Source organism: Chiloscyllium plagiosum, unplaced genomic scaffold (assembly GCF_037043375.1).
Source record: "Chiloscyllium plagiosum isolate Xiang-an unplaced genomic scaffold, Cpla_swu_hap1 HiC_scaffold_35, whole genome shotgun sequence".
NCBI lineage: Eukaryota > Metazoa > Chordata > Chondrichthyes > Orectolobiformes > Hemiscylliidae > Chiloscyllium > Chiloscyllium plagiosum.
In genome coordinates, this window is record NW_028270173.1 from 32,783,129 (window position 1) to 32,797,180 (window position 14,052).

At 44.5% G+C, this 14,052-nt stretch overlaps 1 protein-coding gene across 1 annotated transcript in view; it reads right to left on the minus strand.

Annotated features, from left to right (window-relative positions):
• The window catches only part of LOC122541251 (complement C4-like), a 129,226-nt gene extending 115,989 nt beyond the window's left edge, over positions 1-13,237 (minus strand). The window contains exons 1-5 of the mRNA XM_087979483.1: positions 13,019-13,237; positions 6,641-6,833; positions 2,087-2,267; positions 792-862; positions 405-490 (exon numbers count right to left, since the gene is read on the minus strand). Coding sequence (XP_087835609.1) covers positions 405-490; positions 792-862; positions 2,087-2,267; positions 6,641-6,833; positions 13,019-13,083 — 596 coding nt within the window. The 5' untranslated portion in view covers positions 13,084-13,237. The remainder of the gene's footprint in view (positions 1-404; positions 491-791; positions 863-2,086; positions 2,268-6,640; positions 6,834-13,018) is intronic.
• Between the last annotated feature and the right edge of the window lie 815 nt (positions 13,238-14,052).

Here is a 14,052-nt window from a genome sequence, read left to right on the forward strand (position 1 = left end):
CACCTCATACCAAAACGAATGCATTAGGCTGGTAGAACAGGGCGAGGAATACAATGTTACAGCTGCACAACGAGCGAGGTGAACATTAAGTTTAAATTTGAAGGCACCACTCTATGCGATAATTAATGGATAATGTCGAAGTACAATTTTCAAAGTGTAAGTCATTTCTATGGATCTGGATAGCAGGGAAGGCTCCGTTCTAACGAATGAATAATGATTTAGTTTACTTGCAAATTCTTTTCACGGTGATATGATTATTTGGTATTCCACTGGCGAACAGGTGCCCACTCGGAGGAGATTATTACCGGATCTGCCGAAGCGTTTCGATTTCTTGAGAAAAGTAAATGATTAGGGTTCTCCCTCAGGGTAAAAGACCCATTTCCAAAACAGTTTCATGTACTTACTCGGCGATATCCGGGATTTTTATGTGGCGACTGAACACTTCTCCCGACCGCATGATCTTGCTGGGAAACTGCACATTTCTGGAATTCTAGAAGGACAATTGGATGAATCTTTGGTATTGGTCATATTTGGCACCCCTTTTCTATTCAAGTAAATTAAGCATGACTGCACCGAGCCACCATGCCGCTGTACTTTTGCTGGTTAATTCACTGAACATAATTCAAAACTTTGTTCATTGTGAATGTTGACTTCTGTTGTGCCTCATTGTTTACCAAGGAGGCCAGGACTGGTAAAGTTCACCAAGATGACATTGGGAATTGAAGTCAATTAAACGAAGCAAACAAAAGGAAATCAGTGAGAAAGTGCGATATAATTAGTAGCGTACTCACATATGTAGTTATTTTAATCGTCTCGCTCACTGGTCTCATATATTGATCCAGAGTAAAGATCCTGTAACGCACTGTACAATAAAAATAAATTGACGTTTGAATAATAATATTTATTAAATGAAAAAGAAACCTGGTTTTCATAACCACCCTTTTTGTTTATTCATTTACTTCCAGTGTTCTAAGTAGCCTGGTTGCATGATAACCCCACACTTCAAAAGCCCAGTGGGAAATTAGAGCCAATAAGCATCTCTGCGAGTTACATAGAATATAGCATTGTGTTTGTCACCAGTTACAATCTCCTTGTAGAATCAATCCCAATAACTTCAATAAGACTGAACAGAAAGCAAGGCTATCAATGAGACAGACCTTCAGTCTTTAGAACTGGGTTTTAAGCTTTTAAAGATGTTTTGAAACAACACTGGAGTAGGTGGGAGTTGAACTCGGGACTCCTGGCTCAGAGTTAGGGAGGCTACCACTGCAGCACAAGGGGCCTCAAACTGATTCTTAGCGCGATGTGTGCACAGTTGGACACGAGTGGGGAGTGTGGACGAATGGGTTCGCTTTTGATGCGGGTGAATCCCAGAAACTGCAGCATTCCTATGGTCTGGACCAGCTTTCTGACTAAGTCAATCTTCTGCCCCCTTCCGCCCATACTGCAGATTGTTCTCATTTACGCTCCCACGTGATTCCCCTGTGAATATCTAACAGCTATGTGATCCCCCCCCCCCCTTTCTATTCTCGAATGATCGTGTGACTTCCTTTGAAATACGAATATTTCAATCGAAATCAATGGAACTGGGCATGGGTTGAAGTGCAAATGTTACCATCTCCAAGGTGCACCGCCTCAACTCACCAAATTTTCTTTGACACCATTTTTCAAACCCGTTACATCTACGACTTGAAACGATAAGGGCAGCAAGTGCAAGTTCCACTCCAAGTTGTACATCACCACTGTCACTGGCTCAATGCCCTGAAATACTCTCTCTAACAACACAGTGGATGCTCCTACGCTCCAAGGATCGGAGAGGTTCAAGGAAACAGCTCAGTACCATCTTTTGCGGGTGAATTGGTTATGAGGAATAAAAATTGGCCAAACCAGCAATACCCATGAAGGAGTTGGATAATCAATCCAAGACAGACTTGTACCAAATTCTTTTCTTAAGTCCAATTGTTGTTTCACTTTCATTATTGAGCAGACAGAATATTAGCTATTCAAAGCCATTCGGCGGGTACACTTCACTCGCCATTTCACGCTCGTGCTGAAACCTGTACATTATAGCGGGCCTATCACTCACCATTTTCACCGGGCGTGTATATTGGCTTGTCAGTCTGAATGAATATGTAACCCTTTTTTGTTGATAGTAGGATTGGAACCATTCTCCTTCCTGTAAAGAGTTGCGGGCATTCAGCAGCAAGAGAAATGTATTTGTCTTTACGTTTCATAATGTTAACCTCCTTCATGAGATTAGCGGAAGCCTGCAGGGTTGGATAACATGGAGGTTAGCAGTACCTTTACCTAGTTACTTTGCATCAAGATTAATTGCATCATATCAAGTGTGAGATTCTTCACTTTGCTATAGAAATAGAAATACTGAATAGGATTTGATTAATAAGTATGATATTTGCATATCCCGATGCTCAGAGAGATCTGGTTGTGCAATGAGCTCAAACGCAACATGCAAATACATTAAGCAGTTAAGAAATGGAATGGTATCTAGTGCCTTTGTCTAGCCGTGAGGATGATGTCTGTCAGTTCGAAGGCCCCTTGGAGGAAGAATCCCGTATAAATACGGGTCTGCTTACTATTGCTCCCATCGATGGGGAGCTACAATGAGACAGCGTTGAGTGTTGTAACTTTATTAAGCTATCTTGTTATGACTTGATGTAATTCGATTTTGAATCTTTAGTTATCCTTTTCTGTTAGTTATTTACCGTATCGTAGCTTTTTTTATAGAGAGTTTTATTTTCTTATATTTTACTCTGTGTTTTGGTAGTTTGTGGAGTAGATTAATAATTTGTTTGCTTTATTTATATTGTTGTTGCTATTATATTGTAAAGTGGTCACATTATTTTGTATTAGTTTTGTAATCTTGTAAAGAAAAAGCCCAAAAACTTAAATGGAACGGCATTGTGGTTTTTATTGCAAGGTGATTGCAATACAGGAATTAAATATCTAGCTATACTTGCATGGCTTTATATGGGCAACATCTGGAATACTATACCGTTTTGTCTTCATATTCAAGGACCGATATATCTACATTGACAAGCAAAGTGAATAAACATTACATTGAGTGCTAGGGTGAGAGTGTTGTATTGTAATGGGAGGCTAGGTTAATTAGGCGCACGCTGAAATTTTAACGAATGCGAGATGATGCACTTAATGGTAAAGTCCTAGGGAGTGTTGCTGAACAAAGAGACCTTAGAGTGCAGGTTCATAGCTCCTTGAAAGTGGAGTCGCAGGTAGATAGGATAGTGAAGAAGGCGTTTGGTATGCTTTCCTTTATTGGTCAGAGTATTGAGTACAGGAGTTGGGAGGTCATGTTGTGGCTGTACAGGACATTGGTTAGGCCACTGTTGGAATATTCCCATGTAATTCTGGTCTCCTTCCTATTGGAAGGATGTTGTGAAACTTGAAAGGGTTCAGAAAAGATTTACAAGGATGTTGCCATGGTTGGAGGATTTGAGCTACAGGGAGAGGCTGAACAGGCTGGGGCTGTTTTCCCTGGAGCGTTGGAAGCTGAGGGGTGACCTAATAGAGGTTTATAAAATCATGAGGGGCGTGGATAGGATAAATAGACAAGGTCTTTTCCCTGGGGTCGGGGAATCCAGAACTAGAGGGCATAGATTTAGGGTGAGAGGGGAAATATATAAAAGAGACCCAAGGGGCATCTTTTTCACACAGAGTGTGGCACGTGTATGGAATGAGCTGCCAGAGGAAGTGGTGCAGGCTGGTACAATTGCAACATTTAAAAGGCATTTGGATGGGTATATGAATAGGAAGGGTTTGGAGGGATATGGGCTGGGTGCTGGCAGGTAGGACTAGATTGGTCGGCATGGACAGGTTGGACCGAAGGGTCTGTTTCCATGCTGTACATCTCTATGACTCAATGACTATCTCATGTACAAAATGCACGCTCATGGAAGATCTTGACAGGGTAGATAGTGAGTGGTTTCTTCACCAGACTGGCGAATCTGGAGCAGTGTTCTTCAAGAGAAACCAGAGATTGAGTGTCCACAGTGCACCATAAGTTGAATTGGGAAGCAAGGGCCGCAATAAACCTGTCAAGTCCCTGCCCTACTTTAATAAATATTACTTGGTGACTTAAATAAAGCTTCCTGACTTAACTGATCAAACTGCTTCCTGTTGTCTGAAGGGTTAAAGTCTCAAATAAACTGTTGCATTTTGAAATTTTAAAGTATAACACAAATCTCACAAAATTGTCTGTAATCTGTAAATTTCCATAAAAAGTGAATCCTCCAACACATGTTGTTCTGCGTCTTCACATTGCCCCAGGTTGTGTCGTCAGCATTAAAGTGATAGTAATTGAAATCATAATCGTGGAAAAGTTGCCCCGACCTTTTCTTTCCAGCAAACTCCCTGCATGGCTTCCCGTTTCTTAATGTCTGCTCCTAACTGATGCCAAGACTTGGGGATCTCAGGCATCCATCAGAAGGGATGTCATCCACCAAATGAAGCAACCAACCATATCAAAGTATGCTCACAGACGGCAAGTCAGTTTTTTTTCCATTTCAAAGAAAGTTATTAGAACAGATAGGTTGGATTAAGGTGGAAGTTGAAATTAAAAGAACTAATATTTTTTCAAGACTTTTAAAATATGATATTCAATAGTAATAAAAGGATTTTAACATTCCACAAACACATACATCTTTTTTTCTCACAAGCATTGAAGCTATTTTGTTGTATTTGAAGTTTAATATACTGTTAGATACATGGTGTGAAATTTCATTTTTATTTATTCATAGGAAGACCAGTGGCGTAAGGGGGAAAGCTTATTATTGCCAGGCCAATGTAGTCCCTCTGAAGACAGGTTGGAAAACTTTTAAAGTGGAACTTTAATATTGAAAAATGCAGAATTCGTGAAAACAATTCCTGAGTTTTTATGTTCAACATGCATGGACTCCACAAGTTCTGGTCAGTTTCCTGCAGGGTGGGACCACTAATTTCAGCCAGTATTAACACTAGCTTCAACTGGGAATGGTGACCGTAACATACCGGTGAGTCGAAATACAGAGTTGGAGGATTTGAGCTATAAGGAGAGGCTGAACAGGGCTGGGGCTGTTTTCCCTGGAGCGTCGGAGGCTGAGGGGTGACCTTATAGAGGTTTACAAAATTATGAGGGGCATGGATAGGATAAATAGACAAAGTCTTTTCCCTGGGGATCCAGAACTAGAGGGCATAGGTTTAGGGTGAATTGGGAAAGATATGAAAGAGACCTAAGGGGCAATCTTTTCACACAGAGAGTGGTAAGTGTATGGAAGGAGCTGCTAGAGGAAGTGATAGGGGCTGGTGCTATTGCAACATTTAAAAGGCATTTGGATGGGTACATGAATAGGAAGGGTTTGGAGAGATATGGGCCGGGTGCTGGCAGGTGTGACTATATTGAGTTGGGATATCTGGTCGGCATGGACGGGCTGGACTGAAGTAACTGTTTCCATGCTGTACATCTCTATGACTCTATGACCAAGGATAGCTTTCATAGGTTAAAACCATTTCTAAGAATGGAAATATTAGCTTTAACTTAGCCCGTATCACATGTAGGATATGCATCAATGTACATGTTTTATGTGCTCGTCTTTTATAAATAGCATCAACTAACTTGCATTTATCATGGCTGCAAGATGTGTTTTGTATGCGCTACGGTGCAGACATATAGGAACATATTTTACATCCATTAGAGTGTAGCTTACGGTGCAAAAATGCAAGGGGCTGGCTGTGAAAAAGCAATGTCATTAGGATAGTGATCTAAAATGCCTAAGTTAATGATCTGTGGACCTGGGTTCAAATCCCCTCACTGCTTTTGCTGGTGGTACTCAAGTTTACTTCGTCAAATGTGGAATATAGCGCTGATTCCCTTTGTGGTGACCATAGCAACTCTCATCAGTTGTTGTAAAAACCCATTTGCTTGAGTCATATCCAATACGGAAGGAAACCAGCCCCCTGTTGCAGAACTATAGCACTGTAACTGGCTCTCCACTGCATTCTAAACGGCGCAACAGCCCATTGAGCCCTAAGGATGGGGATGTAACACTGGCGTTGTTAGTGACACCGACACTAAAGGAAAAGACGTAGAGCTTTGAAGAATGAACTGAGCACTTCAGTTAACCCACCTGTACAAATATTACCGGCATTTATTATAGTGGTTAAGTCAAGAGTATTTTAGGGTCTAGTTTCAACGCCATTACGCAAAGGTGTACCGAGGCCACATTTGAATAATTGTCGACAGTGTGTTGCTGGAAAAACACAGCAGGGTCAGGCAGCATCCAAGGAGCAGAAGAATCGACGTTTCGGTCAGGAAACGGCCCGAAACGTCGGTTTTCCTGCTCCTCGGATGCTACCTGACCCGCTGTGCTTTTCCAGCACCACACTCTCGACTCTGTTCTCCAGCATCTGCAGACCTCAGTTTCTCCACATTTAAATAATCGCCAAGTTCTGGGAGAGACTAGTGGACTGGAATTTTAAGTATAAGCGCAGGAAGCTTCCACCTTGTATCAAAACACGGACGTCTCATTTGGGGCGAGAAGGTGCACTCCCTCAACAGTGGCACTTAAATCAATAAATGACAGAGGGGTTCGCACGTCGCTGCATGAGTCCCGATGGCAGTACTTACGGCAATGTCTTTGATTTGACGGTAACCATTTCCTGCCGTTAGTTCAAAATCAACATCCTTGGAAAGCTTTCTGGAGCCCGTCACATCGAATAAATAAACTTTGACCTTGACGGGATTTTCTGCTCCATCCAACTGGATAGCGACGCTCTCCTTCACCCCGATGTGAATGATGTTGGGGGCACTGATTAAGTAGCTAGGAGTTTTGTCAATTACAAAAGAGGAGTCAAACAACGAGTTAATCAAAATAGCAAGTGAGTGCAGCCATTGGGAGGCGGGGCGTGCAGGGGACAGTGCGGCCCCCCGAATGGCCTTGAACATGCCAGCGCCAGCCTGCGTGAAATTGACACGCATTTCCGTCACTTGCTCATTTGAAATGACCAACTAAATGGAAAGGCGTGAGTTTCACCACACGCTGTGTTCTGTTACACTCTCCGCAGATGCCAGCAGCACTGATTGGATGCAGCATCAACTCTTTACCCCCTAGTCTCGCTGCAAAATTCCCCAGAGATGTTTTGAATACACTTCCCTGTATTCAAAATGAACTTTTAAGGAAAAAAAATGCAGAATTATGATTTAATGAATTCCAATCAAAGTTTAATTGCCATTATAACGGCATTAATTTAATATTTATCTCCTGTATTTTCTTCTTCTTCTGATTTGGAATCTGCTAAATATGATCAAGTTCTGTATCGAATATTCTACATAGCACTGTGATGGTTTCCTTACGCTGTTTCTATGGAAACCAACCGGCTGGCCTTGGGAAGCAGGAGTGTCAAACTTCTTGTCATGTTATTAATATTAATTTAACGCTTGGCAGTCCTTAGCCTGTCAGACAGTTATCCGTGTATAAGGCAGCACAGTTAAATAGGGCAGGAATTAAACTTTAGTTTTGTTTGACCTTAGATATGAGGTCGCATCTGAAAAAAAAAAGCGAAACTTAAATTTGGAAATGAATTCCGTTCGCGACAGATGGTGGACACTTAGCCCATTGACCAGCCGAAACATCATCTGGGGATGTTTCATGCAATGGGGACTCTGCTAAATATCAACCAGAGATAAGTCGCTCTATCATTGTAATTCATCATTGCTGCAAACAGCATCCATTCAGGCTGCCAGTTCCAAATACTACATCAGTCACATTAAAGTTACCGCAAGTGCGGAAAAAAGTTCTACATCAACAACAGTAAACGTCCCACTCTGCTTCATGAGGCTAAATTGTTAAGAAAACAGATTTCCACTGTTTTTGCTTTCTCGTTGACCACTGCTGTTAGGGAGGTTAAACTTGCACCCTGAAATCCAAAGCACCCCATGTGATTGTGTTTCATATCTGCATTACATAATTTCACTCAGGCTTGCATCCTTTTCTAAAGGCTGTGACCCAAGACAGATGCAGCCCTACTAGTCGCTAACATGTTTCACCTGTAATCAGGAGGATTATTTGAAGGCTCTGACCTCACCTGAAATAGCAAGCACACGTACATATACATACATGTCGGCTCTCTCTCTCTCTCTCTCTCACACACACACACACAAAGACACACACATACACACACACACACACACAAAGACACACACACGAAAACGCACACATTCACGCACGTACACACATTCACAAAAACAGGCTCTCTCACGCAGATCGGCACGCACACACAGACACACACACACACATACACGCACACACATGCACACACACACACATACACACACACACATTTCGCAAACACAGATTTCCTCAAACACAAGCAATCATTAACATATGCACACAGACCTGAACGTACATCTAAGCAGACATGGGGGGATACAGACATACAGACTCACAGTCATGCTCACGAATACAGGCATGCATACACACAAGCCACATACACAGATACGTCAGGACACACAGCTACACACACAGCATCGTTCCTGCACCCATTCTGTTATCTAGTGCCAAGATCCTGCCACTCCGCCACCTCCCTGCTTACAATCTCTATCTAATGAACCATTCAACGTTCCTCTTGGATGACTCAGTTGAACCACGTTCCCACCACGTTCCCAGGCATTGGATTCCAAAGGCTAGCCACTCGATGTGTGAAAATGCTTTTCTCCCACGCCCTCCCCCACCTCCCCTCCCCCCACACCACCTTCCTTCTTTTGCACATCATCTGTGCCCTCCCATTCTTTTTTTCCCCCCTTTTCTCAGTGTGAACAGTTTCTCCCCATCTATTCTGTCGGTAGAGTAGTCATCAAATCAAACAGCGCAGAGACAGACCCTGCGGTCCAACAGACCGTGGTGGACATCACACCTGCCTGCTCCTGGCCCATATCCCTCCAGACCTTTCCTATTCATGAATCCATTCAAATGTCTTTTAAACGTTGTAATTTTCCTCGCATTCACCACTTTCTCAGAAAGCTCATTCCACACGCGAACCACCCTCTGTGTGAAAAAAAATCCCTCTTATGTCTATCCCTCTCATTGTTGCACAAACTTCGATCGGATCGCCTCTTAGCCTCCTCCACTTCAGTGAAAAAATGTCCCAGCCTATCCAGCCTTTCTTTATAACTCACCGTTTATGATTTTGCACACACACACTGACACAAAGCAGACATACGCGCAGAGAGGCACATACTGACACACAGACATGTACACATAAAGACACAAGAATTACCCACACATAGACACGCACACAGATACACAAGCAAATGCACAGACACACCCACACACAGATAAATGCACATACATCCGCACACACTGAGATAGGAATACCAACATACATAAACTAATGCTCAGCCATACGTACACACAGACATATTCACATGCATACACTTACACACAGAAACGCACACTGATAGAGACACAAACAAATGTACATCGACCTGCACACACTGATGTGTGCATACCAACACACAGAGACACACGCACACATATACTGAGACACAGACACATACAAACACAGACGCATACACACGCATACATATACACACAGAGACGCACATTAACACACAGAACACAAATAAACACGTACCCGCCCACAGTGGCATAAGAATACCGATACTCAGAGACAAATACACATACAGTGATACCCAGACACATACACACAAACACATGCACACAAAGATGCACACTCACACTCAGAAATACATATATTCACCCATACAAATCGACATAAGATTACGAAAAAACAGACAACTGGACAGATACACAAGCACACGCAGAGACACAGACGCACACGCACATAGACACACAAATACACGCAGAGACACAGACGGACACGCACATAGACACACAAATACACACAGGGACACAGACGGACACGCACATAGGCACACAAATACACACAGGGACACAGCCACACACGCACATAGACACACAAATACACACAGGGACACAGACGCACATGCACATAGACACACAAATACACGCAGAGACAAAGGCACACATGCACATAGACGCACAAATACACACAAGGACACAGACGCACACGCACATAGATGCACAAATACACACAGGGACACAGACGCACACGCACATAGACACACAAATACACGCAGAGACACAGACGCACATGCACATAGACACACAAATACACGCAGAGACACAGACGCACAGGCACATAGACGCACAAATACACGCAGAGACACAGACGCACACGCACATAGACACACAAATACACGCAGAGACACAGACGCACAGGCACATAGATGCACAAATACACACAGGGACACAGACGCACACAGACACACAAATACACACAGGGATACAGACGCACACGCACATAGACGCACAAATACACACAGGGACACAGACGCACACGCACATAGACACACAAATACACGCAGAGACACAGACGCACACGCACATAGACACACAAATACACGCAGAGACACAGACGCACAGGCACATAGATGCACAAATACACACAGGGACACAGACGCACACAGACACACAAATACACACAGGGATACAGATGGACACGTACATAGACACACAAATACACACAGGGACGCAGACGCACACGCACACAGACACACAAATACACACAGGGACACAGACGGACACGCACATAGACACACAAATACACACAGGGACACAGACGCACACGCACATAGACACACAAATACACACAGGTACACAGACGCACACGCACATAGACACACACATACACACAGGGACACAGACGCACACGCACACAGACACACAAATACACACAGGGATACAGACGGACACGCACATGGACACACAAATACACACAGGGACACAGACGCACACGCACATAGACACACAAATACACACAGGGACACAGATGCACACGCACATAGACACACAAATACACACAGGGACACAGACGCACACGCACATAGACACACAAATACACACAGGTACACAGACGGACACACACATAGACACACACATACACACAGGGACACAGACGCACACGCACACAGACACACAAATACACACAGGGATACAGACGGACACGCACATAGACACACAAATACACACAGGGATACAGATGCACACGCACATAGACACACAAATACACACAGGGACACAGACGGACACGCACATAGACACACAAATACACACGGACACAGATGCACACGCACACAGACACACAAATACACGCAGAGACACAGGCACACACGCACATAGATACACAAATACACACAGGGACACAGACGCACACACACACAGACGCACAAATACATACAGAGACACAGACGCACACGCACATAGACACACAAATACACGCAGAGACACAGACGCACACGCACATAGACACACAAATACACGCAGAGACACAGGCGCACACGCACATAGACGCACAAATACACACAGGGACACAGACGCACACGCACATAGATGCACAAATACACACAGAGACACAGACGCACACGCACACAGACACACAAATACACACAGGGACACAGACGCACACGCACACAGACACACAAATACACAGAGACACAGACGCACACGCACACAGACACACAAATACACAGAGACACAGACGCACACGCACATAGACGTACAAATACACAGAGACACAGACGCACACGCACACAGACACACAAATACACAGAGACACAGACGCACACGCACACAGACACACAAATACACAGAGACACAGACGCACACGCGCATAGACACACAAATACACAGAGACACAGACGCACACGCACATAGACGTACAAATACACAGACGCACACGCACACAGACACACAAATACACAGAGACACAGACGCACACGCACACAGACACACAAATACACAGAGACACAGACGCACACGCGCATAGACACACAAATACACAGAGACACAGACGCACACGCACATAGACGTACAAATACACAGAGACACAGACGCACACGCACACAGACACACAAATACACAGAGACACAGACGCACACGCACACAGACACACAAATACACAGAGACACAGACGCACACGCATCCAGACAGACACACAAACTGACGCTCACACGCACAGCAATGCAAAACAGCAAATTGATTTTTTTTTAAAAGTAAGTATGAGCGGGGGGGGGGGGGGGGGCAATTTGAGGGGCTGATCGGTTGTGTTTGGAATTCCTCTTGCCCATTTAACCCAAGATAAACCTTTGATTCCCTGCCCAACGAGAATCCCTCCGCCTCTGTCCCCACGTTCACAGCCTTCTGAGGCCGAATGTCCCAAAGTTTCAGAAACCTCTAAGGAAAATAGATCTCCGAACAGGGTGAATCCTGAGGCCCATCCAACCTCCCGGTGTGGATGCCAACGTGTCCGTTTCTGGTACCAATCTGGTAAACCTCCCGTACACAGCCCCAAATTCCACCCACACCCACACCTCAATAAGTAAACCAACATTACCACCGGAGGGAGACAAATTCCTTAACCGTCAGTCAAGTGTCTTTCAGATTGGCTGGGCGCCTCAAATTTCCCTACAAGCAGAAACAAAGCAGACCAGAACGGGAAAAAAAAGGAACAACTAAACACAAAAATCCAGAGCCACAGAAATCCTAGCCGATGCCCTGGCCACTTGCGAATTATATAGCCACCGTTGAAATGGAAGGGACGCGGTCGGCTCTTTTCACAGAATAGCCCACAGGCGGAAAAAAAAGGTGAGAGAAGTTTCGTGCGTTTGGGAGCAGGATGAGAATGGAGTGCCCTCCATGTCCTTGGAACCATGTACAACCCAACTGACAGGAAATAAAATGGGCATCGCGTGGAACTTCCCCGATTCGCTCTGTAACCCTGAGACCATTGATTCGAGACTCCATGCCGCTGAACTCTCCTCGCTCCTTGTAAAATGCCTTGTCAGGGCGCGAACTTTTGACGTTTCACCATTCTTAACATCACGCACTCAGAATAGCTCTGGAGCATTGACTTTGCATTCACTTACGAGGGTGTTTGTTCAGCCACAGATATCAGCACAGACAGCCAGAAGAGGAAGACTTGCCATGCCATTGCTGGAAAGGACGGGCCGCTGTCTGTGGGAAGGCTCCGCGAAATGGCAACCTGAATGTGTGGTGGAAAGTTCTATAGACAGGACACCACAGGAATATTGACTCAATCGTTAATCATTTACATTGCTGGACATTTCAGTGGACTCGTGTGCGTAATTTGAATTGATGTTCTGCCCCCCACCCAGACACCGACCAACCACACGCACACAGACTCATACACACACACATACACACGCACACAGACTCACACACACACAGACACACACACAGACTCTCACACAGACTCACACACATAGACACACACACATACACACACACAGACTCACACACAGACTCACACACATACACACACAGACTCACACAGACTCACACACACAGACACACACATACACACAGACTCACACTCATACACACACAGGCACACAGACTCACACACAGACTCACACACATACACACACAGACTCACACAGACTCACACACACAGACACACACACACACAGACTCACACTCATACACACACAGGCACACAGACTCACACACAGACTCACACACACAGACACACAAATACACACGCACAGACTCATACACATATACACACACAGACGCACACACATACACACACACTCACACATACACACAGATTCGCACACACAGACTCACACACATACACACACAGACTCACACACATACACACACACAGACACACGCACACAGACTCACACACACACGCATATACACACACACAGACACACACAGACTCACACACATACACACAGACTCACACACATACACACACAGACTCACACACACACACGCACATACACACACACACAGACACACACACAGACTCACACACATACACACACAGACTCATACACACAGACTCACACAGACTCACACACACAGACACACATACACACACAGACTCACACACATACACACACAGGCACACACAGACTCACACACAGAC